General features: G+C 44.7%; 1 protein-coding gene across 1 annotated transcript in view; it reads left to right on the top strand.

Annotated features, from left to right (window-relative positions):
• The window catches only part of LOC138855378 (uncharacterized), a 319217-nt gene that overhangs the window by 151385 nt on the left and 140046 nt on the right, over positions 1-27786 (top strand). Inside the window, exon 3 of the mRNA XM_070104504.1 lies at positions 13487-13570. Within this exon, the coding sequence (XP_069960605.1) occupies positions 13487-13570 (84 nt within the window). The remainder of the gene's footprint in view (positions 1-13486; positions 13571-27786) is intronic.

The raw sequence follows: 27786 nt of genomic DNA, 5'->3' as shown, positions 1-27786 counted from the left end.
CAGTCTACCTAGTTGGGTTATTGAGGCTAGGACTTTGGGTAGTTTCAAATTTAGGTTGGATAAGTACATGAGTGGGAGGGGTTGGATTTGAGAGGGACTTGCACATCGGAGCTTGTTTTATGGGTGGCATTGAAAATTGGGTTGGTCAAATGTTTGTTAGTGGGATAAATTGTAAAGGACCTGCCTAGTATGGGCCAACAGGCCTGCTGCAGCGTTCCTCCTTTCTTATGTTCTTATGTTCTTATAAGTATCCATGAAGAGGACTTTTAAGCAGGTGCCTGAATGCTCTTTTACTTCCTTTAACTTGGCCGTTTTCATTTTGTAAAGTAAAAGGACACAAGTGCAACTAATGTGACATTTATTGTGGCAACGTTTCGCTCTCCAGGAGCTTTATCAAGCCATTACAAACAATACATGGACACAGAGGGTATATAAAGGCTCAGAGTGAGGTGAATACTAGTGAGGTACCATTTCGATGTTCACTAGTGGTAGTAGTAGTAGTAGTAGTGGTAGTGACAAAAGTAATACAATATGGTAGAGCAATTGTATTACTTTTGTCACTACCACTACTACTACTACTACTACCACTAGTGAACATCGAAATGGTACCTCACTAGTATTCACCTCACTCTGAGCCTTTATATACCCTCTGTGTCCATGTATTGTTTGTAATGGCTTGATAAAGCTCCTGGAGAGCGAAACGTTGCCACAATAAATGTCACATTAGTTGCACTTGTGTCCTTTTACTTTACATATTGTCGGTAATTCTACCAACTTTATTACGTTTTCATTTTGCTCAACACAAGAAGGAATGTTAGGTAAGACACATATGCAACAGTTAGGTATCTTTATTAAGAAACGTTTCGCCTACACAGTAGGCTTCTTCAGTCAAGTACAGAAAAGTTGATAGAAGCAGAAGATATTGTTTCAGACAACGGAACAATGCTCTTCTCCAGACTGAGGGACTGACCACCTCAAAACTTTAAGGGTGATGGACTGATTACATCGTCTTCAAGTATCTTCTGCTTCTATCAACTTTTCTGTACTCGACTGAAGAAGCCTACTGTGTAGGCGAAACGTTTCTTAATAAAGATACCTAACTGTTGCATATGTGTCTTACCTAACAACCTGTCGGTATTTTATACCATTTTAATGTTCACAAGAAGGAATCATACTAATGACATCAGATTTTCAACACGGTAACTAAACCAAGATTCACAGAACAGTTGGTGTGTGCAGGATCCCGAGGATTGAAGTTCTTGAGCCTATTTCCGGCTTCCTGGAATGGATCCAAAGCTTCCTAAGCCCTTTGCTGCTTGGCTTCGAACATTAAAAAAACGGCGCTTTCTGATTCTACGACGTAGGTCGATCGCTATCGCACTCAGCTCACACACTAAGGTCCGGGGTTCGAATCCCCTCCGGTATGGCTGGAAACAGGGACATGTTCCCATAAGACACCTGCTGTCCATATTCACCCATCAGATTAAAATGGGTACCTGGGTGTTAGTGGACTGGTGTGGGTCACATCCTGGGTGTTAGTAGACTGGTGTGGGTCACATCCTGGGTGTTAGTGGACTGGTGTGGGTCACATCCTGGGTGTTAGTGGACTGGTGTGGGTCACATCCTGGGACAAAACTGACCTAATTTACGGGAAATGCTCAGCATAACAAGCGGCTTTCTATATAGTAGTATGTCATTGATGTCAGCTATGGTCTGTATACCTTGTACATGTACTTGTATACCTTGTACATGTACTTGTATACCTTGTACATGTACTTGTATACCTTGTACATGTACTTGTATACCTTGTACATGTACTTGTATACCTTGTACATGTACTTGTATACCTTGTACATGTACTTGTATACCTTGTACATGTACTTGTATACCTTGTACATGTACTTGTATACCTTGTACATGTACTTGTATACCTTGTACATGTACTGGTAGAATTAATATTATTATTATTATTATTATTATTATTATTATTATTATTATTATATTTTAAATGGTTTCATTATATAAAGGCTGACGCATCTCACAACCAGGATACTGCCAATTAATTTTAGCTTGTTTGAGGCCAAATTTGTCACTTATCAAATTTATATATAAAATTTGGAATCGTTGGTATTCTCACGATAATTGAGAATATTTCTTTGCTAATTTTACACAAATCTGTTTAACTAGTTAAGGGCTGTTATCCTACCTTAGTTTGCTGCAAAGACCAGCGCTCTGGTACACTACCTTTCTCCTGGAATACGACCCATAATAGTCGACTAACACCCTGGTACCTACTTACTGCTGGGTGAACAGTGTCAGCAGGTGTAAGGTGACTAACACCCAAGTACCTATTTATTGCTAGGTGAACAGTGTCAGCAGATGTAAGGTGACTAACACCTAAGTACCTACATATTGCTAGGTGAACAGTGTCAGCAGATGTAAGGTGACTAACACCCAAGTACCTACTTATTGCTAGGTGAACAGTGGCAGCAGGTGTAAGGTGACTAACACCCAAGCACCTACTTATTGCTAGGTGAACAGGGGCAGCAGGTGTAAGGTGACTAACACCCAAGTACCTACTTATTGCTAGGTGAACAGTGGCAGCAGGTGTAAGGTGACTAACATCCAGGTACCTACTTACTGCTAGGTGAACAGTGGCAGCAGGTGTAAGAACACCTGAACAGCTGTTCCACTCATGCTATTACCTGGAGTTTACCTGGAGAGAGTTCCGGGGGTCAACACCCCCGCGGCCCGGTCTGTGACCAGGCCTCCTGGTGGATCAGAGCCTGATTAACCAGGCTGTTGCTGCTGGCTGCACGCAAACCAACGTACGAGCCACAGCCCGGCTGATCAGGAACTGACTTTAGGTGCTTGTCCAGTGCCAGCTTGAAGACTGCCAGAGGTTTATTGGTAATCCCCCTTATGTGTGCTGGGAGGCAGTTGAACAGTCTCGGGCCCCTGACACTTATTGTATTGTCTCTTAACGTGCTAGTGACACCCCTACTTTTCATTGGGGGGATGTTGCATCGTCTGCCAAGTCTTTTGCTTTCGTGGATAAAAATCACGAACCTTAGTGTTTTAACGGGATTTATATATCCAATTTACCAGTTTTATTAAATATTAACATTGATTTACACTCTGTGGCTGAAGGATATATAAACATCACTTGGTTTAGTCCGTCCGAGCAAGATCCCCAACACTCCTCCCTCGCCAACCATCCCCAACACTCCTCCCTCGCCAACCATCCCCAACACTCCTCCCTCGCCAACCATCCCCAACACTCCTCCCTCGCCAACCATCCCCAACACTCCTCCCTCGCCAACCATCCCCAACACTCCTCCCTCGCCAACCATCCCCAACACTCCTCCCTCGCCAACCATCCCCAACACTCCTCCCTCGCCAACCATCCCCAACACTCCTCCCTCGCCAACCATCCCCAACACTCCTCCCTCGCCAACCATCCCTAACACTCCTCCCTCGCCAACCATCCCTAACACTCCTTCCTTGCCTACCATCCCCAACACTCCTCCCTCGCCAACCATCCCCAACACTCCTCCCTCGCCAACCATCCCCAACACTCCTCCCTCGCCAACCATCCCCAACACTCCTCCCTCGCCAACCATCCCCAACACTCCTCCCTCGCCAACCATCCCCAACACTCCTCCCTCGCCAACCATCCCCAACACTCCTCCCTCGCCAACCATCCCCAACACTCCTCCCTCGCCAACCATCCCTAACACTCCTCCCTCGCCAACCATCCCTAACACTCCTCCCTCGCCAACCATCCCCAACACTCCTCCCTCGCCAACCATCCCCAACACTCCTCCCTCGCCAACCATCCCCAACACTCCTCCCTCGCCAACCATCCCCAACACTCCTCCCTCGCCAACCATCCCCAACACTCCTCCCTCGCCAACCATCCCCAACACTCCTCCCTCGCCAACCATCCCCAACACTCCTTCCTTGCCAACCATCCTCAACACTCCTCCCTCGCCAACCATCCCCAACACTCCTCCCTCGCCAACCATCCCCAACACTCCTCCCTCGCCAACCATCCCCAACACTCCTCCCTCGCCAACCATCCCCAACACTCCTCCCTCGCCAACCATCCCCAACACTCCTTCCTTGCCAACCATCCTCAACACTCCTCCCTCGCCAACCATCCCCAACACTCCTCCCTCGCCAACCATCCCTAACACTCCTTCCTTGCCAACCATCCTCAACACTCCTCCCTCGCCAACCATCCCCAACACTCCTCCCTCGCCAACCATCCCTAACACTCCTTCCTTGCCAACCATCCTCAACACTCCTCCCTCGCCAACCATCCCCAACACTCCTCCCTCGCCAACCATCCCTAACACTCCTTCCTTGCCTACCATCCCCAACACTCCTCCCTCGCCAACCATCCCCAACACTCCTCTCTCGCCAACCATCCCCAACACTCCTCCCTCGCCAACCATCCCCAACACTCCTCCCTCGCCAACCATCCCTAACACTCCTCCCTCGCCAACCATCCCCAACACTCCTTCCTCGCCAACCATCCCCAACACTCCTCCCTCGCCAACCATCCCCAACACTCCTCCCTCGCCAACCATCCCCAACACTCCTCCCTCGCCAACCATCCCCAACACTCCTCCCTCGCCAACCATCCCCAACGCTCCTTCCTCGCCAATCATCCCCAACACTCCTTCCTCGCCAATCATCCCCAACACTCCTTCCTCGCCAACCATCCCCAACACTCCTCCCTCGCCAACCATCTCCAACACTCCTCCCTCGCCAACCATCCCTAACACTCCTTCCTTGCCTACCATCCCCAACACTCCTCCCTCGCCAACCATCCCCAACACTCCTCCCTCGCCAACCATCCCCAACACTCCTTCCTTGCCAACCATCCTCAACACTCCTCCCTCGCCAACCATCCCCTACACTCCTCCCTCGCCAACCATCCCTAACACTCCTTCCTTGCCTACCATCCCCAACACTCCTCCCTCGCCAACCATCCCCAACACTCCTCCCTCGCCAACCATCCCTAACACTCCTTCCTTGCCTACCATCCCCAACACTCCTCCCTCGCCAACCATCCCCAACACTCCTCCCTCGCCAACCATCCCTAACACTCCTTCTTGCCTACCATCCCCAACACTCCTCCCTCGCCAACCATCCCCAACACTCCTTCCTTGCCTACCATCCCCAACACTCCTCCCTCGCCAACCATCCCCTACACTCCTCCCTCGCCAACCATCCCCTACACTCCTCACTCGCCAACCATCCCCAACACTCCTCCCTCGCCAACCATCCCCAACACTCCTTCCTCGCCAACCATCCCCAACACTCCTCCCTCGCCAACCATCCCCAACACCCCTCTCTCGCCAATCATCCTCAACACTCCTCCCTCGCCAACCATCCCCAAAACTCCTCCCTCGCCAACCATCCCCAACACTCCTCCCTCGCCAACCATCCCCTACACTCCTCCCTCGCCAACCATCCCTAACACTCCTTCCTTGCCTACCATCCCCAACACTCCTCCCTCGCCAACCATCCCCAACACTCCTCCCTCGCCAACCATCCCTAACACTCCTTCCTTGCCTACCATCCCCAACACTCCTCCCTCGCCAACCATCCCCAACACTCCTTCCTTGCCAACCATCCCCAACACTCCTCCCTCGCCAACCATCCCCAAAACTCCTCCCTCGCCAACCATCCCCAACACTCCTTCCTTGCCTACCATCCCCAACACTCGTCCCTCGCCAATCATCCCCAACACTCCTCCCTCGCCAACCATCCCCAACACTCCTCCCTCGCCAACCATCCTCAACACTCCTCCCTCGCCAACCATCCCCAACACTCCTCCCTCGCCAACCATCCCCAACACTCCTCCCTCGCCAACCATCCCCTACCTCCATCTCTTTGGATCATGATCTCTCCTCCCCAATCCATGATATTTCCCCGTTCATACTTTCTCTACACATATACAGTCACCCCCAACACTGCCCTCACCCCCAACACTGCCCTCACCCCCAACACTGCCCTCACCCAGTACTGCCTTCACCCCAGCACTACCCTCACCCCAACACTGCTCTTACCCCAACACTACCCTCACCCCCAACACTACCCTCACCCAGTACTGCCTTCACCCCAGCACTACCCTCACCCCAACACTGCTCTTACCCCAACACTACCTTCACCCCCAACACTTCCTCTCCTGCATAATACCTACCAAGGTTTCTGTGTGTAGTGTAATACCTGGTGCCATTCCATTATCACCCTTACATAGTCTGGTCTCAGGGAATATATTCCCTTGACTCCCTCACCCACATACCGCCTTTGCTTAACATACGAAATAATTCTTAAATGCATTTAATCATCAGATTCAACACTATTCATGTGATATCTTCAATCCAGTTGTTAGTGTGTTAACTAAGCTGATGACTAATTCTTCATGATCCGAAAAAGAAATGGCTAAGAAAACACAGAATGCGATGCAAAAATAAAAGTTATGAAAAGGTATATTGTAAAACAATACATGGTATAACATTTAAAAATAGCCAGAGTATAATGTAACAGCCGTGAAGTGGCAGGGAATCCTTTATGCTTTATCAGTGTTGTCTACCGTCCTGGGAACCTTAATACAGCATATATTTGGCTTAAACACCCTAGCCACATTGACCCTGAGCACTTTAAACATTAAACACCCTAGCCACATTGACCCTGAGCACTTTATACATTAAACACCCTAGCCACATTGACCCTGAGCACTTTATACATTAAACACCCTAGCCACATTGACCCTGAGCACTTTATACATTAAACACCCTAGCCACATTGACCCTGAGCACTTTATACATTAAACACCCTAGCCACATTGACCCTGAGCACTTTAAACATTAAACACCCTAGCCACATTGACCCTGAGCACTTTATACATTAAACACCCTAGCCACATTGACCCTGAGCACTTTATACATTAAACACCCTAGCCACATTGACCCTGAGCACTTTAAACATTAAACACCCTAGCCACATTGACCCTGAGCACTTTAAACATTAAACACCCTAGCCACATTGACCCTGAGCACTTTATACATTAAACACCCTAGCCACATTGACCCTGAGCACTTTATACATTAAACACCCTAGCCACATTGACCCTGAGCACTTTATACATTAAACACCCTAGCCACATTGACCCTGAGCACTTTATACATTAAACACCCTAGCCACATTGACCCTGAGCACTTTATACATTAAACACCCTAGCCACATTGACCCTGAGCACTTTAAACATTAAACACCCTAGCCACATTGACCCTGAGCACTTTAAACATTAAACACCCTAGCCACATTGACCCTGAGCACTTTATACATTAAACACCCTAGCCACATTGACCCTGAGCACTTTAAACATTAAACACCCTAGCCACATTGACCCTGAGCACTTTAAACATTAAACACCCTAGCCACATTGACCCTGAGCACTTTATACATTAAACACCCTAGCCACATTGACCCTGAGCACTTTATACATTAAACACCCTAGCCACATTGACCCTGAGCACTTTAAACATTAAACACCCTAGCCACATTGACCCTGAGCACTTTATACATTAAACACCCTAGCCACATTGACCCTGAGCACTTTATACATTAAACACCCTAGCCACATTGACCCTGAGCACTTTATACATTAAACACCCTAGCCACATTGACCCTGAGCACTTTAAACATTAAACACCCTAGCCACATTGACCCTGAGCACTTTATACATTAAACACCCTAGCCACATTGACCCTGAGCACTTTATACATTAAACACCCTAGCGACAGTGACCCTGAGCACTTTACTTTAAACATTAAACACCCTAGCCACATTGACCCTGAGCACTTTATACATTAAACACCCTAGCCACATTGACCCTGAGCACTTTATACATTAAACACCCTAGCCACATTGACCCTGAGCACTTTATACATTAAACACCCTAGCCACATTGACCCTGAGCACTTTATACATTAAACACCCTAGCCACATTGACCCTGAGCACTTTATACATTAAACACCCTAGCCACATTGACCCTGAGCACTTTATACATTAAACACCCTAGCCACATTGACCCTGAGCACTTTATACATTAAACACCCTAGCCACATTGACCCTGAGCACTTTATACATTAAACACCCTAGCCACATTGACCCTGAGCACTTTATACATTAAACACCCTAGCCACATTGACCCTGAGCACTTTATACATTAAACACCCTAGCCACATTGACCCTGAGCACTTTAAACATTAAACACCCTAGCCACATTGAACCTGAGCACTTTATACATTAAACACCCTAGCCACATTGACCCTGAGCACTTTAAACATTAAACACCCTAGCCACATTGAACCTGAGCACTTTATACATTAAACACCCTAGCCACATTGACCCTGAGCACTTTATACATTAAACACCCTAGCCACATTGACCCTGAGCACTTTATACATTAAACACCCTAGCCACATTGACCCTGAGCACTTTATACATTAAACACCCTAGCCACATTGACCCTGAGCACTTTATACATTAAACACCCTAGCCACATTGACCCTGAGCACTTTAAACATTAAACACCCTAGCCACATTGAACCTGAGCACTTTATACATTAAACACCCTAGCCACATTGACCCTGAGCACTTTATACATTAAACACCCTAGCCACATTGAACCTGAGCACTTTATACATTAAACACCCTAGCCACATTGAACCTGAGCACTTTATACATTAAACACCCTAGCCACATTGAACCTGAGCACTTTAAGCATTAAACACATTAGCCACATTGAACCTGAGCACTTTAATCATTAAACACCCTAGCCACATTGAACCTGAGCACTTTATACATTAAACACCCTAGCCACATTGAACCTGAGCACTTTATTCATTAAACACCCTAGCCACATTGACCCTGAGCACTTTATACATATCTCTCCCTGCTGGAGGTGTTATTCCTACCGCCGCACCACGATGATCTGTCACGTCAAGGACAAGAAGATCTGCTCTACATGCGGGAAAGATGGGCATGACTACAAATTATGTACCGCCACTACTGCTTCTACTTGCCTTAACTGCAAGAGTAACCATCATATTCTTGCGGCTTAATGTCCTGTAAGAAAGGAAATCTTGTCCAAGAAGATCAAAGATGACCTGAAAAAGACCACCATTAATTCACCTACTTATGATGCAATAACGAAACTACAGACCGACACCACCAAGATCTTTCAGGGCACAGGACAGGTTCCTCCATCCAGCAACTCCTTCTCTCTCCATTCCCCGACGGTCCTCCCTCCAAGGTGTTGTACTGTATGGTGTATGCACACCTTGCAAGTGCACCAAACCCTGGTACATTCAGCTCACCAATAAATGAGCTTTTTTAGCTAAACAACATGCCTGCCTTCAGTTTCCCTGACTCCATACCTTCAGTCGACATCCTCAAGATTCTTCCCAACGTTGTGAACTTCACTGCACCTGCAGACTTGTTTGTCTCCTGCCCAGGCAATTGTTCCTGAAACTTCTACAACCACTTCCACCGTCGACAACGCTGATTTTTCTGCCTCAACCACCGCCTCCCACGTCTTCCAACTTGATGACACATCACCTCTCCACTATCGACGTCCCACAGTCTCCTACCAGCACCATCGTAGACTCGCCCTCTGAATACTCTTCTGAGGAAGATGTCTCCTGCACCAGATCACCTACTTGGGACAAACTGACTTTCTACATATCCTCTAATGAGGACACCATAACCTGCACAGAGCTGTACAAAGGGCTCTGTGCTCGGACTGTCAAATTTGCTCGTGAGACTTCTCATCATTTCACTCTTACCCACGATCTGGAGTTCATCAAACCACTCCGTTTCACTTTTGGTAAAAAAACAAAACTGTACCACCTCTCCATAACCAACTTTAAGAAGTTTGAGACCTCCTCTTCTGCAAATGTTCCACCCTAAATAACACCTACAACTGAGCTGCCTCTGTCGTCCACCACCTACCTCTACCTCCTGCGACCAAACCTGCTGCAAGCTATCCAGAAATCAAGATTTACACCAACAAAGACCGATGTATTCTCATTCTCAGTCTACACCTCTAGTTTCTCCAGTCAGTCCCACGAACGCCTAGCTGCTGGGTTAAGCTCTGGCACTTTCTCTACGACTCTGGACACTCCTCTCCAGCGCTATTCTTCGCCTGTCCCGTTTTCCCCGCTCACCCCACAAGTGTCTTTCCTAAACTCTCTTGTCTTGTCTTGTTGAGGCAATTTGGTTTGATCAAAGGAAGGTGATGGTAGCTTTATTTTCTCGGATAATGAGAGCTTCACCGCCATCAAGGCTATTGAAAGAATGTAGTCATACACTGTGTAACATACAGCAGGTCCAATCAGCGGGAGTTTCTGACCCTTGTAATAATTTAGTTCTGTGTTTAAGGGCACTTTTCTTGTATTCGTTGAGCACAACACAAAATAATTTTCCAGCATGTCATCACAGCCAGTTAGATGCACGTTAGCCATTGCCTGCTATGATGACTGTACCTTGCTAGGGTGGCTAACAAGGTTCTTTGGGTGATTTGTTTTTAGCGGGAAATGTTGCATGGCCTGAGGGCCTTATTAAACGCATTTTTTCCATAAAATGTCTCCCAAAACCAGCCTGCGTCCTGTAAACTGAAGGTCAGTGACGGGAGCTATGAGTTTGGGGTGTGAGGGTGGGCTGTAGTTCTCCCAGCTACTTCCGATGCTGAGCCATTGAAACTAAAACAAATATTATAAGCTGCGTCTTATAAGCCGCGATATACGGTACTTTGTTCTAGGAACCCCTCTCACCATCACAGCCTTTCACTCGTTCATTCTACAATACTTCTGTTTTTAAATTGGTATGCTATAACTATATAGCAAGAGTGTTCTCATGTTTACTCTTTCCAACAACTTAAATTCTTTGAATGCCATATGACTGCCCTTCAAGCTAGTATCTAGATCGTTCTGGTACTGGAAGCTCTGAAAGTACATGTTCTTGCGATACACCTGTTCATTAATTAAATCTGGAACCACACGTATGGAAAGAGAATTATACTCTTACACTGTATACCTAGAGGAATTACAGTGTTGTCCTTAATGCAGATTATTAGGGAATGTTTATGTTGGGCGCTGCAGACACGTAAATGGTAAGGTTTCAGGGCAATATTTGTTGTGGAAGTAGGTCATGCCCAAGGGTTAGGCAAGTGAAGAATTGAAATTAAGACACATGTGCAACATCTGGGTATCTTTATTGTAGACGTTTCGTCACTGGGGAATCCCGCCTACCAGTGACTATGCCCTCGTCTGCTACACCTGACGTTACTATATAAGCGCCAGGCTCCTTTCTTCTGCTTCAGAATCTCCTCGACTATGGTGCTCTTCGCACCTACTGCTAGGTTGAGGGACTGATTACTTCATCTTCTGTACATAGTTCTACTGTCTTCAAGTTATGTCCTAGAATTTGTATTGATAAAGCCACTGGATGGCGAAACGTCTACAATAAAGATACCCAGATGTTGCACATGTCTTAATTTCATCTTGTCGGTATTATATACCATTCTTACACAAGTGAAGAATTCCCTGTATTAAGAACCCAAGTGTTGCACATGTGTCTAATTTATCAACTTGTCTGTTCTGTGAACCATTCATTTACATTCCTGTCTGACACAGCAGCATCCCGGGATCTTAATACAGGGAAAGATTTTACTCGGATAACGTTTGATTTTGCAACTTAAAGCTTGACAAAGAGCAACACGTTGTCATGATGCAAGTTTATTCAGCAATTTTTCTTCCTTTCATTATTGTTGTCAGTATATTAAGATTCTTAAGTTAAACTTGTCTAGTCTGGGGCCATCAGACCTTTCTCCAGAAAGGTCTGTAGGTAAGACACATAGGCAACAGTTAGGCAACTTTATTCCGAAACGTTTCGCCTACACAGTAGGCTTCTTCAGTCGAATACAGAAAGTAGGCAGGAACAGTAGAGATGTGAAGACGATGTAATCAGTCCATCACCCTTGAAGTCGTAGAATTTGAGGTTGTCAGTCCCTCGGCCTTGAGAAGTTCAGTTCCATAGTCAGGAACTATCTGAAGATCAAGCGACAGTGCGGAGACTTAAATACTGTCGGAAGAAGAGGTGCAGAGTAGTAGTAGTAGTAGTGAGAGTGCAGTGGCCTCTCACTACTACTACTACTACTACTACTACCCTGCACCTCTCCTTCCGACAATATTTAAGTCTCCGCACTGTCGCTTGATCTTCAGATAGTTCCTGACTATGGAACTGAACTTCTCCAGGCCGAGGGACTGACAACCTCAAATTCTACGACTTCAAGGGTGATGGACTGATTACATCGTCTTCACATCTCTACTGTTCCTGCCTACTTTCTGTATTCGACTGAAGAAGCCTACTGTGTAGGCGAAACGTTTCGGAATAAAGTTGTCTAACTGTTGCATATGTGTCTTACCTAACAACCTGTCGGTATTGTATACCATTTTGATGTTCAGAGTGCAGCCACTGAGAGGTCAGGTCCCTCTCAGATCCAACAGTTCTCACTTGAAAGGGTTGTCTAAGGCGTTTTCTGTACCAAGAGGCCATGTGTTGCAGTGTCTGACAAGATGAACATCTTGTCAGACACTGCAACACATGGCCTCTTGGTACAGAAAACGCCTTAGACAACCCTTTCAAGTGAGAACTGTTGGATCTGAGAGGGACCTGACCTCTCAGTGGCTGCACTCTCACTACTACTACTACTACTACTACTCTGCACCTCTTCTTCTGACAGTATTTAAGTCTCCGCACTGTCGCTTGATCTTCAGATAGTTCCTGACTATGGAACTGAACTTCTCAAGGCCGAGGGACTGACAACCTCAAATTCTACGACTTCAAGGGTGATGGACTGATTACATCGTCTTCACATCTCTACTGTTCCTGCCTACTTTCTGTATTCGACTGAAGAAGCCTACTGTGTAGGCGAAACGTTTCGGAATAAAGTTGCCTAACTGTTGCCTATGTGTCATACCTACCAACCTGTCGGTATTGTATGCCATTTTGATGTTCATCCAGAAAGGTCTCTTGATTTAGGGAATTGGATCTGTGCTCCAGTTCCCCGAATTAAGCCTGAATGCCTTCCACATCCCCCTCCCCCCAGGCGCTGTATAATCCTCCGGGTTTAGCGTTTCCCCTTGATTTTAATAATGATAATAAACCAGAACTCCTTTTTCTTAGGTTTCTGTGTTGTGTGTGGTAAGACATATATGCAACAGTTAGGTATCTTTATTATGAAACGTTTCGCCTACACAGTAGGCTTCTTCAGTCAAGAAGCCTACTGTGTAGGCGAAACGTTTCATAATAAAGATACCTAACTGTTGCATATATGTCTTACCTAACAACCTGTCGGTATTTTATGCCATTTTAATGTTCATTTCTGTGTTGTGTTCACAGGTGGAGTCGGAATGGGTGTCACCCTACAGCAGCTCCCTGAGACATGGAGTGTTCGGTCTCTCTCTACACGTCCCAGGAGAACAGGTGAGAATAAATCTGAAAGACATGAGTTCTGTTCTGCTCAGGCCTGGTCACAGACCGGGCCGCGGGGGCGTTGACCCCCGAAACTCTCTCCAGGTAAACTCCAGGAATGGTTCAGAGAACCGACATGTTGATAAATTAGACACATATGCAACTGAACATTAAAATGGTATAAAATACCGACAGGTTGTTAGGTAAGACACATATGCAACAGTTAGGTATCTTTATAATGAAACGTTTCGCCTACACAGTAGGCTTCTTCAGTCAAGTACAGAAAAGTTGATAGAAGCAGAAGATACTTGAAGACGATGTAATCAGTCTCCAGACTGAGGGACTGACCACCTCAAAACTTTAAGGGTGATGGACTGATTACATCGTCTTCAAGTATCTTCTGCTTCTATCAACTTTTCTGTACTTGACTGAAGAAGCCTACTGTGTAGGCGAAACGTTTCATAATAAAGATACCTAACTGTTGCATATGTGTCTTACCTAACAACCTGTCCGTATTTTATACCATTTTAATGTTCAATCTGTCAGACACTGCAACACAAGGGTATCTTGGTACAGACCTGCAATCAACTTCGACAACTTCCACTAGTGAGAGGGGCTGGATTTGAGAGGGACCTGACCTCTCAGCATCTGAGTTCTTACCTCTCCTAGTGGCCTACGTCTCACCTCCTGGCGCTATAAAAAGCTCCATTCTGTCACTTCATCTCCATATTGTTTCATTCTATGGAACAATGCTCTTCTCCAGACTGAGGGACTGACCACCTCAAAACTTTAAGGGTGATGGACTGATTACATCGTCTTCAAGTATCTTCTGCTTCTATCAACTTTTCTGTACTTGACTGAAGAAGCCTACTGTGTAGGCGAAACGTTTCATTATAAAGATACCTAACTGTTGCATATGTGTCTTACCTAATACCCAAGAGTTGCACATGTGTCTAATTTATCAATATTTTATCTGAGTGAGAGAACAACCATGAGATAAGAAAGAAGCTTCAAATTTACATTTGAAACTGACCTGGGGAGTGTTTCAATATTAACATCAAATGAATTTTGAAACAATCTTATTTCATCTGTTTTTTTTTTCCATCAAAATCAGATAATCGTTTCTGAAATTTTTTTTGCAAGTCAATAATTTCTGTTGCAAATAAAGACGGAATTTCTGCTTCACCTTCTTCATGAATTGTTTGGAAAATGGGAAATGAACCAAGTTAGGAACTTTCACATGTCTTTCAAATAACATCAATTTTTCCTTGAATACCTTGACATGCCTGAATAAATCTCAAAGTAAATTTGTTTTGCCTCACAACTTCAGATTCAGTTGATTCATATGGTTTATCACGTCTGCAAAAAAAATTCGAATTACCAAAGCAGTTCAGCGTTTGATAAAAGTGGTTCACGTCAATTTTTCTCTTTGAGAAATTAATCAATTTCTTTTCTGAGTTGTGTACGAATGGTATACAATACCGACAAGATGAGATTAAGACACATGTGCAACATCTGGGTATCTTTATTGTAGACGTTTCGCCATCCAGTGGCTTTATCAATACAAATTCTAGGACATAACTTGAAGACAGTAGAACTATGTACAGAAGATGAGGTAATCAGTCCCTCAACCTAGGAGTAGGTGCTCTTCGCACCTACTCCTCCACGGCTATGGTGCTCTTCGCACCTACTCGTAGGTTGAGGGACTGATTACCTCATCTTCTGTACATAGTTCTACTGTCTTCAAGTTATGTCCTAGAATTTGTATTGATAAAGCCACTGGATGGCGAAACGTCTACAATAAAGATACCCAGATGTTGCACATGTGTCTTAATCTCATCTTTTCTGAGTTGAAAGAACCGTGACAGAACCTTTCCACAACTAACCCACCGAACTGCTGTTGAGTAAGGCAAGTCAACGAACTCAGAATCAGTTTTTTTTTTTAGATAATCACGAAATTGGCGATGATTAAGCCCACGAGAATGAATGAAATTCACTGTTGAAACAACAGGCAACAGAAGGCAAGACATATCCACATATTTTCCCGACAATGTTTACTAACGGGTAACGCAGTGCAGAAATATAGGCTTTGAGTATTCGTACTCTCAAGCCTTTGTGATGTAGAACCAAATTAGACACATGTGCAACTCTTGGGTATCTTTATTGAGGAAACGTTTCGCCACACAGTGGCTTCATCAGTCCATACAAAGGAGAATCTTGAAGAACAGGAGGAGAATGAGGTAATCAGTCCCTCAACCTTGAGTCGATGTGGTCAGTCCATCAATCTTGAATAGAATACGGCATACGTGCTGAGATTCTCCTTTGTATGGACTGATGAAGCCACTGTGTGGCGAAACGTTTCCTCAATAAAGATACCCAAGAGTTGCACATGTGTCTAATTTATCAACATGTCGGTTCTCTGAACCATTCATCTACAAAATGTAGAACCAAGTCTACCTACTTGTGTTGAACATTAAAATGGTATAAAATACCGACAGGTTGTTAGGTAAGACACATATGCAACAGTTAGGTATCTTTATTTCGAAACGTTTCGCCTACACAGTAGGCTTCTTCAGTCGAGTACAGAAAAGTTGATAGAAGCAGAAGAGACTTGAAGACGATGTAATCAGTCCATCACCCTACTGTGTAGGCGAAACGTTTCGAAATAAAGATACCTAACTGTTGAATATGTGTCTTACCTAACAACCTACTTGGGTTACTGAGGCTGGGACTTTGAGTAGTTTCAAGGTTAGATTGGATAAATACATGAGTGAGAGGGGTTGGATTTGAGTGTGACTTGCATATGAGTGGATGGAGTTACCAGAGCTTATTTCTTGGGTGGCATTGAAAATTGGGTTGGGCAAACGTTTTATTAGTTGGTTGAATGGCAAGGACCTGCCTAGTATAGGCCAACAGGCCTGCAGCATTGTTCCTCCATTCTTATGATCTTATGTTCCTATGTTCTTATGTTCCTATGTTCTTTCTTTGCCGCAGACATGTTCTTTCCTGTATCAATTGTTACGTTGAAATGGTATAAAATACCGACAGATTGTTAGGTAAGACACATATGCAACAGTTAGGTATCTTTATTTCGAAATAAAGATACCTAACTGTTGCATATGTGTCTTACCTAACAATCAATTGTTACGCTTTGTAGTTTATTTCACCCCAGGTTATATTCTAATGCAGTTTTTTGCAATTCTTTGAAGATGTCTTCTCTGGTTCCTTTGCTGTGTATGCTGTATTGATGCTAATTCACGTGTGATATTAAATTCACTATCGATGTCACGGATGAATACTAGGAATTGGGATGTCACTCACATCATTCGGTTCATGAATTTCTAGAAAGTAAAACTGAAAGATTCGTGCTTTATCTGCAATTAGATGAAATATATTGGTTCCTGTATCCTCAGTTCTACGAAAAACTGAGGATATTAAACATATTTGCTTTTTCTGGGCATAACTCTGCCACTGCTTCCAGTGGCAGAGTTATGCTCTGTGTGATGAATGGTTTGAAAAACCGACAAGTTGAAGATTGAGACACTTATGCAGCATATGGGAAGCTTTATTCAGGAAACGTTTCGCCACACAGTGGCTTCATCAGAGTTATGCTCTTGTGGCCTGGTGGTTAACGCTCTCGCTTCACACGGCGAGGGCCTGGGTTCGATTCCCAGCCAGAGTAGAAACATTGGACGTGTTTCTTTCCACCTGTTGTCTATGTTCCCCATCAGTAAAATGGGTACCTGGGTGTTAGTCGACTGGTGTGGGTCGCATCCTGGGACACTGACCTAAGGAGGCCTGGTCACAGACCGGGCCGCGCATAAGAACATAAGAACGAAGGAACACTGCAGAAGGCCTACTGGCCCATGCGAGGCAGGTCCAAGTCTCCTACCGGCTTAAGCCAATGCACCCAACCTAGTCAGGTCAGGTCACATTGACTTAAGGGAGGAACACGGCAACCGACCTGTTAGCACAAGCTATCAGGTCTAACTCACACCCACCCACATCTACTCATGTATTTATCCAACCTATTTTTAAAGCTACACAACGTTCTGGCCTCTATAACGGTACTTGGGAGTTTGTTCCACTCATCCACAACTCTATTACCAAACCAGTACTTTCCTATATCCTTCCTGAATCTGAATTTTTCCAACTTAAAACCATTGCTGCGAGTCCTGTCTAGGCTAGATATTTTCAGCACACTATTTACATCCCCTTTATTTATTCCTGTCTTCCATTTATACACCTCAATCATATCCCCCCTAATTCTACGTCTTTCTAGAGAGTGCAGTTTCAGGGCCCTTAGTCTATCCTCATAGGGAAGGTTTCTGATACATGGGATCATCTTTGTCATCCTCCTTTGTACATTTTCCAGAGAATTTATATCCATTCTGTAATACGGTGACCAAAACTGTGCAGCATAATCTAAATGAGGCCTAACCAAGGATGTATAGAGTTGAAGAACAACCTGAGGACTCCTATTATTTATGCTTCTTGATATGAAGCCAAGGATTCTATTAGCTTTATTGCGAACACTTATGCACTGTTGTCTTGGTTTCAGATTACTGCTAACCAGAACTCCTAAATCTTTTTCGCAATCCGTAATATTAAGATCTACATTATTTAGTTTATATGTGGCATGGTTATTGTCCTGTCCAACATTTAGAACTTTGCATTTGTCTATATTAAACTGCATCTGCCACTTCTCCGACCACTGCATCAGTCTATTCAAATCTTCCTGGAGTGCTCGAATGTCCTCGTCAGAATGAATTCGACGGCCTATTTTGGTGTCATCGGCAAACTTGCCGATGTCGCTCTTTATGCCCTCATCTATGTCGTTTATGTAGATTGTGAACAGCAGGGGGCCCAACACTGACCCCTGTGGAACACCGCTCGTGACGCTTCCCCACTCTGATTTCTCCCCATTTATGCAAACTCTCTGCTGCCTATTTGTCAACCATGCCTCTATCCAGGAAAAAATTTCTCCTCCTATTCCATGTGCTTTAATTTTCCTCAATAGTCTCTGATGTGGGACCCTGTCAAAAGCCTTACTGAAGTCCATATACACAATATCATATTCATTACCATGATCTACCTCCTCAAATACCTTAGTGAAAAAAGTTAATAAATTCGTAAGGCAGGAACGCCCCTTTGTAAAACCATGCTGAGATTCGTTGATTAATTTATGCTTTTCAAGATGGCTACGAACTGCCTCGGCAATTATTGATTCCATAAATTTTCCCACTATGGAGGTTAGGCTTATTGGTCTATAGTTCGAAGCTAAGGACCTGTCACCTGTTTTGAAAATAGGTATCACATTTGCCATTTTCCACTTATCTGGCACCATGCCAGTTTGTAGTGATATGTTGAAAAGATTAGCCAAAGGTGTGCTAAGCTCCTCTTTACATTCCTTTAGAACCCTTGCATACAGTTCATCAGGGCCTGGGGATTTGTTAGGTTTTAATTTATCTATTTGCCTAAGGACCATGTCACTTGTGACCCTAATAGTGCACAGTTTATTATCGTCCTGTTCTACATAATTTATCATTACTGGAATATCGTTGGTATCCTCCTGTGTAAAAACTGAGAGGAAGTATGTGTTAAAAATTCTACACATTTCCTTATCACTGTCAGTAAGCTGACCCGAGGAACTTTTGAGTGGGCCTATCTTGTCCCTGATCTTACTTCTGTATACCTGAAAGAATCCTTTTGGGTTAGTCTTCGATTCTTTTGCAACTTTAACCTCATAATCTCTTTTTGCTTTTCTAATTCCCTTTTTTATTTCTCTCTTTAACTGAATATATCGATTTCTTAATTGCCCCTCTCCTCTTTTGATTTGCCTATATATGCCTCTCTTTTGACAAATCAGATATTTTAATCTATTGTTCATCCATTTAGGATCATTTTTATTTGATCTGATTTCCCTATTTGGAACATAATTTGACTGAGCAGCTAGAACTATGCCCTGGAAAGCATCATATCGGCAACCATCACCACCTACCTGACCCTTAGTCAGGTCATTCCAGTTCAGCCCACCTAAATAATTTTTCAGTCCTATGAAATCAGCCAAGCGAAAGTCAGGGACGGAGACTTGATTGCCATTATTAGGGGAATTCCATGATATATTAAAACTGAGTGATTTGTGATCACTCTCCCCAAGCTCATCATTAACCTCAAGATTATTAATTAGTGTTTCCCTACTGGCAAGAACCAAGTCAAGGAGGTTATTTCCCCTAGTTGGCTCTGTCACAAACTGTTTTAAAAAACAATCCTGGATCGTATCAAGAAAGTCACCCGACTCTAAATTTCCTGTCAAATTGCTCCAGTCAATCTGTCTATAGTTGAAATCTCCCATTAGCACAACATTTTCGTATGTAGATGCCTTACGAATTTCGTCCCATAGAAGTTTACTGCACTCCCTATCAAGATTTGGGGCCCTGTAAATCACACCCAAAATTAGTTTTTCTCGGCCCTCGAGAAGCTGTAACCAAACAGATTCAGTGGCTGACGCTTCTAATTTAATATCTTGTCTAACACAACAATTTAAATTGTCTCTGACATACATCGCTACTCCACCACCTTTCCTGTTGACCCTGTCAGTGTGGAATAATTTATAGCCTTGTATGTGACATTCAGAGGGCATCTCTCTATCTTTCAGATTGAGCCAGGTCTCTGTTATAGCAATAATATCTATGTTTCCTGCACTTGCAATTAATCTTAGCTCATCTATCTTATTTCTAACACTCCTGCTATTAGTATAGTAAACCTTAAGGGAGCTAGTCCCTTGCTGCCCTCTGCTGTCCCCCTTTGTTTGCTGACCTGTTCTATTGTCTTTATTTATAACTTCATGCTGAATACCTTTTATACATTTACTGTTTCCAACCCTAGTGTTGCAACCTGCTTGTTTCCCACACACACCCATACCTCTATCTTCCATCAGTTTAAAATCATAGGCATTTCACCAATGGCCTTCTCAATCGAGTCTGCAAGTGCTACCACCCCTGACCCAGAGAGATGTACCCCATCCCTTGCATACATATCATGTTTGCCATAAAAGTTGTTCCAGTTGTCAATGAATGGGATTGCAAGTTCCTTGCAGTATCTGTCTAGCCAGCAATTTACACCAATTGCCCTAGACAACCATTCATTTCCTACTCCCCTTCTAGGCAAGATGCTACATATGATTGGGATCCCTCCCTTAGACTTAATGAAATCTATAGCTGACCTGTACTTATCTAGCAGCTCTTCTCTCCTACCCTTCCCAATATCATTTCCACCAGCACTGAGACAGATAATGGGCTTGTTCCCATTACCTGACATGATATTATCCAGCCTGTTGACAATGTCCCCAACACCAGCTCCAGGGAAGCACACTCTATCTCTCATCTTCTTATTCCTATTACAAAAAGCACGGTCAATATATCTTACCTGAGAGTCACCAACCACAAGAATGCGCTTACCTTCATTAGCAGGGGCAGTAGTACCCTTACCTTCACTGGCCACTGAAGTACATTCATCCTGGAGAACAGAGAAGCGATTTCCTACCTTCAGATCTTCACTCTTAACTTTCCTTATTCTGATGCGCCTCCCATTACTGTGAACAACTCGCCACTTGTAGCAGGTGCTGGGCTGCACCTCACTGCTGGTAGCCGTTGCTACATCCCCAACTACAGCCTCCTTACAGCGAGAGACAGACTGCACCTCACTGCTAGAAGTCTCATTCCCCACAACTCCAGCCACCTCACACTCTCTCCCAGACCCATTGAGGTGGACCCTCAGCCTCCTAATCTCCTCCTGGAGAAGCAAGACCTCCTCCTTCAACTCTCCAACCTCAGTTTTTAAAACACTGCAGAAGCAAGCCATGCTTGGTAACCGTCCACGCTAATCCCCAAAGCAGCTCAGGGTCTGTGACCTCACGTGACGACTGACCACTGACGCTCATATGTCGTATTCTATTCAAGATTGATGGACTGACCACATCGACTCAAGGTTGAGGGACTGATTACCTCATTCTCCTCCTGTTCTTCAAGTTTCTCCTACGTATGGACTGATGAAGCCACTGTGTGGCGAAACGTTTCCTCAATAAAGATACCCAAGAGTTGTAAAGTAAAAGGACACAAGTGCAACTAATGAGACATTTATTGTGGCAACGTTTCGCTCTCCAGGAGCTTTATCAAGCCTGGAGAGCGAAACGTTGCCACAATAAATGTCTCATTAGTTGCACTTGTGTCCTTTTACTTTACATATTGTCGGTAATTCTACCAACTTTATTACACTTTACATATTGTCGGTAATTCTACCAACTTTATTACACTTGACATATTGTCGGTAATTCTACCAACTTTATTACACTTTACATATTGTCGGTAATTCTACCAACTTTATTACAACATTGAGATCTTTGATCAGATCCCCATCGGTGATTGGCTCTCCACTTTTAGCTAACGCTTAACCCATTTTGTAACTGGTCCTGGTTATACCTTAATTTTTAGCTTTCTCCTGCGTGAAAAATCTCCTGTTGGGAAAGCAACCTGTGTTGCAGTGATTCAAATTTTCCGAACACTGTGTTCCTGTGTACTGGGAAAAATTGGGTTATGTTCGATTTCATAGTGGCGACGTACATTATACTTCTTCAGAACATAAACAGCCTCGTGGCACGACACATGAGGCTTCATGACGTGCTTGTACAACGTGGCATGACACATGAGGCTTCATGACCTGCTTGTACAACGTGGCACGACACATGAGGCTTCATGACCTGCTTGTACAACGTGGCACGACACACAAGGCTTCATGACGTGCTTGTACAACGTGGCACGACACACGAGGCTTCATGACCTGCTTGTACAACGTGGCATGACACACGAGGCTTCATGACCTGCTTGTACAACGTGGCACGACACATGAGGCTTCATGACCTGCTTGTACAACGTGGCATGACACATGAGGCTCCATCACCTGCTTGTACAACGTGGCACGACACATGAGGCTTCATCACCTGCTTGTACAACGTGGCACAACACATGAGGCTTCATGACCTGCTTGTACAACGTGGCACGACACATGAGGCTCCATCACCTGCTTGTACAACGTGGCACGACACATGAGGCTCCATCACCTGCTTGTACAACGTGGCACGACACATGAGGCTTCATGACCTGCTTGTACAACGTGGCACGACACATGAGGCTCCATCACCTGCTTGTACAACGTGGCACGACACATGAGGCTTCATGACCTGCTTGTACAACGTGGCACAACACATGAGGCTTCATGACCTGCTTGTACAACGTGGCACGACACATGAGGCTCCATCACCTGCTTGTACAACGTGGCACGACACATGAGGCTTCATGACCTGCTTGTACAACGTGGCACGACACATGAGGCTTCATGACCTGCTTGTACAACGTGGCACGACACATGAGGCTTCATGACCTGCTTGTACAACGTGGCACGACACATGAGGCTTCATCACCTGCTTGTACAACGTGGCACGACACATGAGGCTCCATCACCTGCTTGTACAACGTGGCACGACACATGAGGCTTCATCACCTGCTTGTACAACGTGGCACGACACATGAGGCTCCATCACCTGCTTGTACAACGTAGCACGACACATGAGGCTCCATCACCTGCTTGTACAACGTGGCACGACACATGAGGCTCCATCACCTGCTTGTACAACGTGGCACGACACATGAGGCTTCACCTGCTTGTACAACGTGGCACGACACATGAGGCTCCATCACCTGCTTGTACAACGTAGCACGACACATGAGGCTTCATGACCTGCTTGTACAACGTAGCACGACACATGAGGCTTCATGACCTGCTTGTACAACGTAGCACGACACATGAGGCTCCATCACCTGCTTGTACAACGTGGCACGACACATGAGGCTTCATGACCTGCTTGTACAACGTGGCACGACACATGAGGCTTCATCACCTGCTTGTACAACGTAGCACGACACATGAGGCTTCATGACCTGCTTGTACAACGTGGCACGACACATGAGGCTTCACCTGCTTGTACAACGTGGCACAACACATGAGGCTTCATCACCTGCTTGTACAACGTAGCACGACACATGAGGCTCCATCACCTGCTTGTACAACGTAGCACGACACATGAGGCTTCATGACCTGCTTGTACAACGTGGCACAACACATGAGGCTCCATCACCTGCTTGTACAACGTAGCACGACACATGAGGCTTCACCTGCTTGTACAACGTGGCACGACACATGAGGCTTCATCACCTGCTTGTACAACGTGGCACAACACATGAGGCTCCATCACCTGCTTGTACAACGTAGCACGACACATGAGGCTTCATCACCTGCTTGTACAACGTGGCACGACACATGAGGCTTCACCTGCTTGTACAACGTGGCACAACACATGAGGCTCCATCACCTGCTTGTACAACGTGGCACAACACATGAGGCTTCATCACCTGCTTGTACAACGTGGCACGACACATGAGGCTTCACCTGCTTGTACAACGTCTTTAAAGAAGCAACACTCACTATACACTTCTTTTCCCTTTTCCTTCCGTAACTAAAGGGTAAATCTGAAAATAATTAACATTTTGTTGCATAAATTGTTACAAGCAACAAAATACTTAACTTTAAGTGAATAAAGTGACTTAGAATTAGTGTTTAAGTTACTATTTATAAATATTTCAAATTGCTGCGGGCTACACAAAATCTTGTGGCTGGCCGCTGTCTGGAGACCCCTGGTATAGCATACACAAGTTGAATATCAAAAATGGTATACAATACCGACAGGTTGGTAGGTAAGACACATAGGCAACAGTTAGGCAACTTTATTCCGAAACGTTTCGCCTACACAGTAGGCGAAACAGAGAAGTTCAGTTCCATAGTCAGATAGTTCCTGACTATGGAACTGAGCTTCTCTGTTTCGCCTACTGTGTAGGCGAAACGTTTCGGAATAAAGTTGCCTAACTGTTGCCTATGTGTCTTACCTACCAGCATACACAAGTAATGTACGGCAACGACGTGTCGCTAAGGAGAGAGCTATATCAACACTTAATTTAGCTTCATGCAGCACGAAACATCTAAAATAAAGATTTGCTCTGTATTACTACTTCTCATGTCTACTTGTTAACTTGTCCTATTCACCCTGGCGTCCAGTGGTTCAGGGAACTACGAGCAAATCTGCGAATTAGTTTAAAACCTCTATAATGCACCCCGTACCCATTTTGGGGCGGTAGTCAAAAGATTACAGAGGTACATAATGGGTCCAGGGACTGTACCTCAACATCACAGAGGTACATAATGGGTCCAGGGACTGTACCTCAACATTACAGAGGTACATAATGGGTCCAGGGACTGTACCTCAACATTACAGAGGTACATAATGGGTCCAGGGACTGTACCTCAACATTACAGAGGTACATAATGGGTCCAGGGACTGTACCTCAACATAAAGAGGTACATAATGGGTCCAGGGACTGTACCTCAACATAAAGAGGTACATAATGGGTCCAGGGACTGTACCTCAACATTACAGAGGTACATAATGGGTACAGGGACTGTACCTCAACATTACAGAGGTACATAATGGGTCCAGGGACTGTACCTCAACATTACAGAGGTACATAATGGGTCCAGGGACTGTACCTCAACATTAAAGAGGTACATAATGGGTCCAGGGACTGTACCTCAACATTACAGAGGTACATAATGGGTCCAGGGACTGTACCTCAACATTACAGAGGTACATAATGGGTCCAGGGACTGTACCTCAACATTACAGAGGTACATAATGGGTCCAGGGACTGTACCTCAACATTACAGAGGTACATAATGGGTCCAGGGACTGTACCTCAACATTAAAGAGGTACATAATGGGTCCAGGGACTGTACCTCAACATTACAGAGGTACATAATGGGTCCAGGGGCTGGGCAGCAAAGTTTTGATAGCTGAACAAGTTACAAAGGTAATGAACTATTTATATGTTTATATCTGGTCATAACTGTAATGAGTTATTAATGCAAATATTAATTAGGTCACACACACACACACACACACACACACACACACACACACACACACACACAAAGTGGTAATGCTTCATTTAACATTTCTGAGTGAGTTGCCTCTGAATTCATCAATTTCAGCGCATTTCAGTACATAATAACGCAGGGTGTGACAATAGTCCATCTGGCAAAGTTTTACGAAGGTACTTGTAACCCACCCGGAGCCGGGCGGTAGTGACATCCAAGAGTCGGCTTATTTTGTTGGATGCACCGTAGACATGCGGCTCCTCCTGCATGATGGAATGATAGATGGACTGACTTGTGTCAGTCTCTTTCAGTCATAAGCCATTAAAGTTCAGCTGAAGTTCTTCTCGTATAATTGTTCTCAAACTGACAACCCAAGATTATATTCTACTTACTCTTTGAAAGTATAATGATTTAGCCAGTTCATTAGTTCTATCATGCCGATGAAGACCAAACCATACCCCCGGCCGGGACTGAACCCGCGGTCAGAGAGTCTCAAAACTCCAGCCCGTCGCGTTAGCCACTAGACCAGCTAGCCACAATAAGATTCATCCAACTAGGTATATTTCTACACCATAGGAAAGTTAGCACAGGCACCTCTGTGACCACAAATGCAAGAAATATACCTAGTTGGATGAATCTTATTGTGGCTAGCTGGTCTAGTGGCTAACGCGACGGGCTGGAGTTTTGAGACTCTATGACCGCGGGTTCAATCCCGGCCGGGGGTATGGTTTATTTGCAATCGTGTCATTACGATTTCTTAAGTCAAGTGATGAAGACCAATATGAGATGTAATCCGCAGAAGGTGCATTCTGACCCCAGTGTCCACAATCCTACGATACCTGTGTCTGGTTTCTGATACCAGCATGACACAATTTGTCCTTAATGTAAACAAAGCAGATCGCGGGTTCAAACCCCACCCGTGGTATGGTTAACAATCATGTCATTACGATTTCGTGAGTCAAGTTATATTTAAAGTGTGGAGAGCATTCACTTTGTGTTTATAAATTCTGCGAGAGAGTATATAATGCAGTGGACCCCCGGTTAACGAACTGTTTTCATTCCAGTAGTATGTTCAGGTGCCAGTACTGACCGAATTTTTTCCCATAAGGAATATTGTGAAGTAGATTAGTCAATTTCAGACCCCCAAACATACACGTACAAACGCATTTACATAAATACACTTACGTAATTGGTCGCATTTGGAGGTGATCGTTATGCGGGGGTCCACTGTATACTTATCATTTGCAAGTCTGGGAAAAGTGCCTTCTCCGTCCCACGTTTCCTGCGAGTATTGTTTAATAAGATTTTTGAAGAAAACTATCAAAGGAGAGGAACTAGAAATCTGAGTCACTGACCACATGTTGAGGTCCTCTTCAGAAGGTGCATGTTGTCATATGTAATTTTTAGCAAGATGAATATTTGTTATTAATGAAATTTTGATTCAGACATTAGAAACATTGATAAACATTATGTAGAATGTCACTGCTGTCACTACCACCAACACCACTACTAACACCACCAACACCACTACTAACACCTCCAACACCACTACTAACACCACCAACACCACTACTAACACCACCAACACCACTACTAACACCACCAACACCACTACTAACACCTCCAACACTACATCTTCACCACCAACACCACTACTAACACCAACACCACTACTAACACCTCCAACACCACTACTAACACCTCCAACACCACTACTAACACCTCCAACACCACTACTAACACCACCAACACCACTACTAACACCACCAACACCACTACTAACACCACCAACACCACTACTAACACCTCCAACACCACTACTAACACCACCAACACCACTACTAACACCACCAACACCACTACTAACACCACCAACACCACTACTAACACCTCCAACACCACTACTAACACCTCCAACACCACTACTAACACCACCAACACCACTACTAACACCACCAACACCACTACTAACACCACCAACACCACTACTAACACCTCCAACACCACTACTAACACCTCCAACACCACTACTAACACCACCAACACCACTACTAACACCACCAACACCACTACTAACACCACCAACACCACTACTAACACCACCAACACCACTACTAACACCACCAACACCACTACTAACACCACCAACACCACTACTAACACCACCAACACCACTACTAACACCA

Source organism: Cherax quadricarinatus, chromosome 92, assembly GCF_038502225.1.
Source record: "Cherax quadricarinatus isolate ZL_2023a chromosome 92, ASM3850222v1, whole genome shotgun sequence".
In the NCBI taxonomy this organism is placed as follows: domain Eukaryota; kingdom Metazoa; phylum Arthropoda; class Malacostraca; order Decapoda; family Parastacidae; genus Cherax; species Cherax quadricarinatus.
The sequence above is the reverse complement of the archived record's forward strand: the minus strand, read 5'-3'. Positions and strand labels throughout refer to the sequence as shown.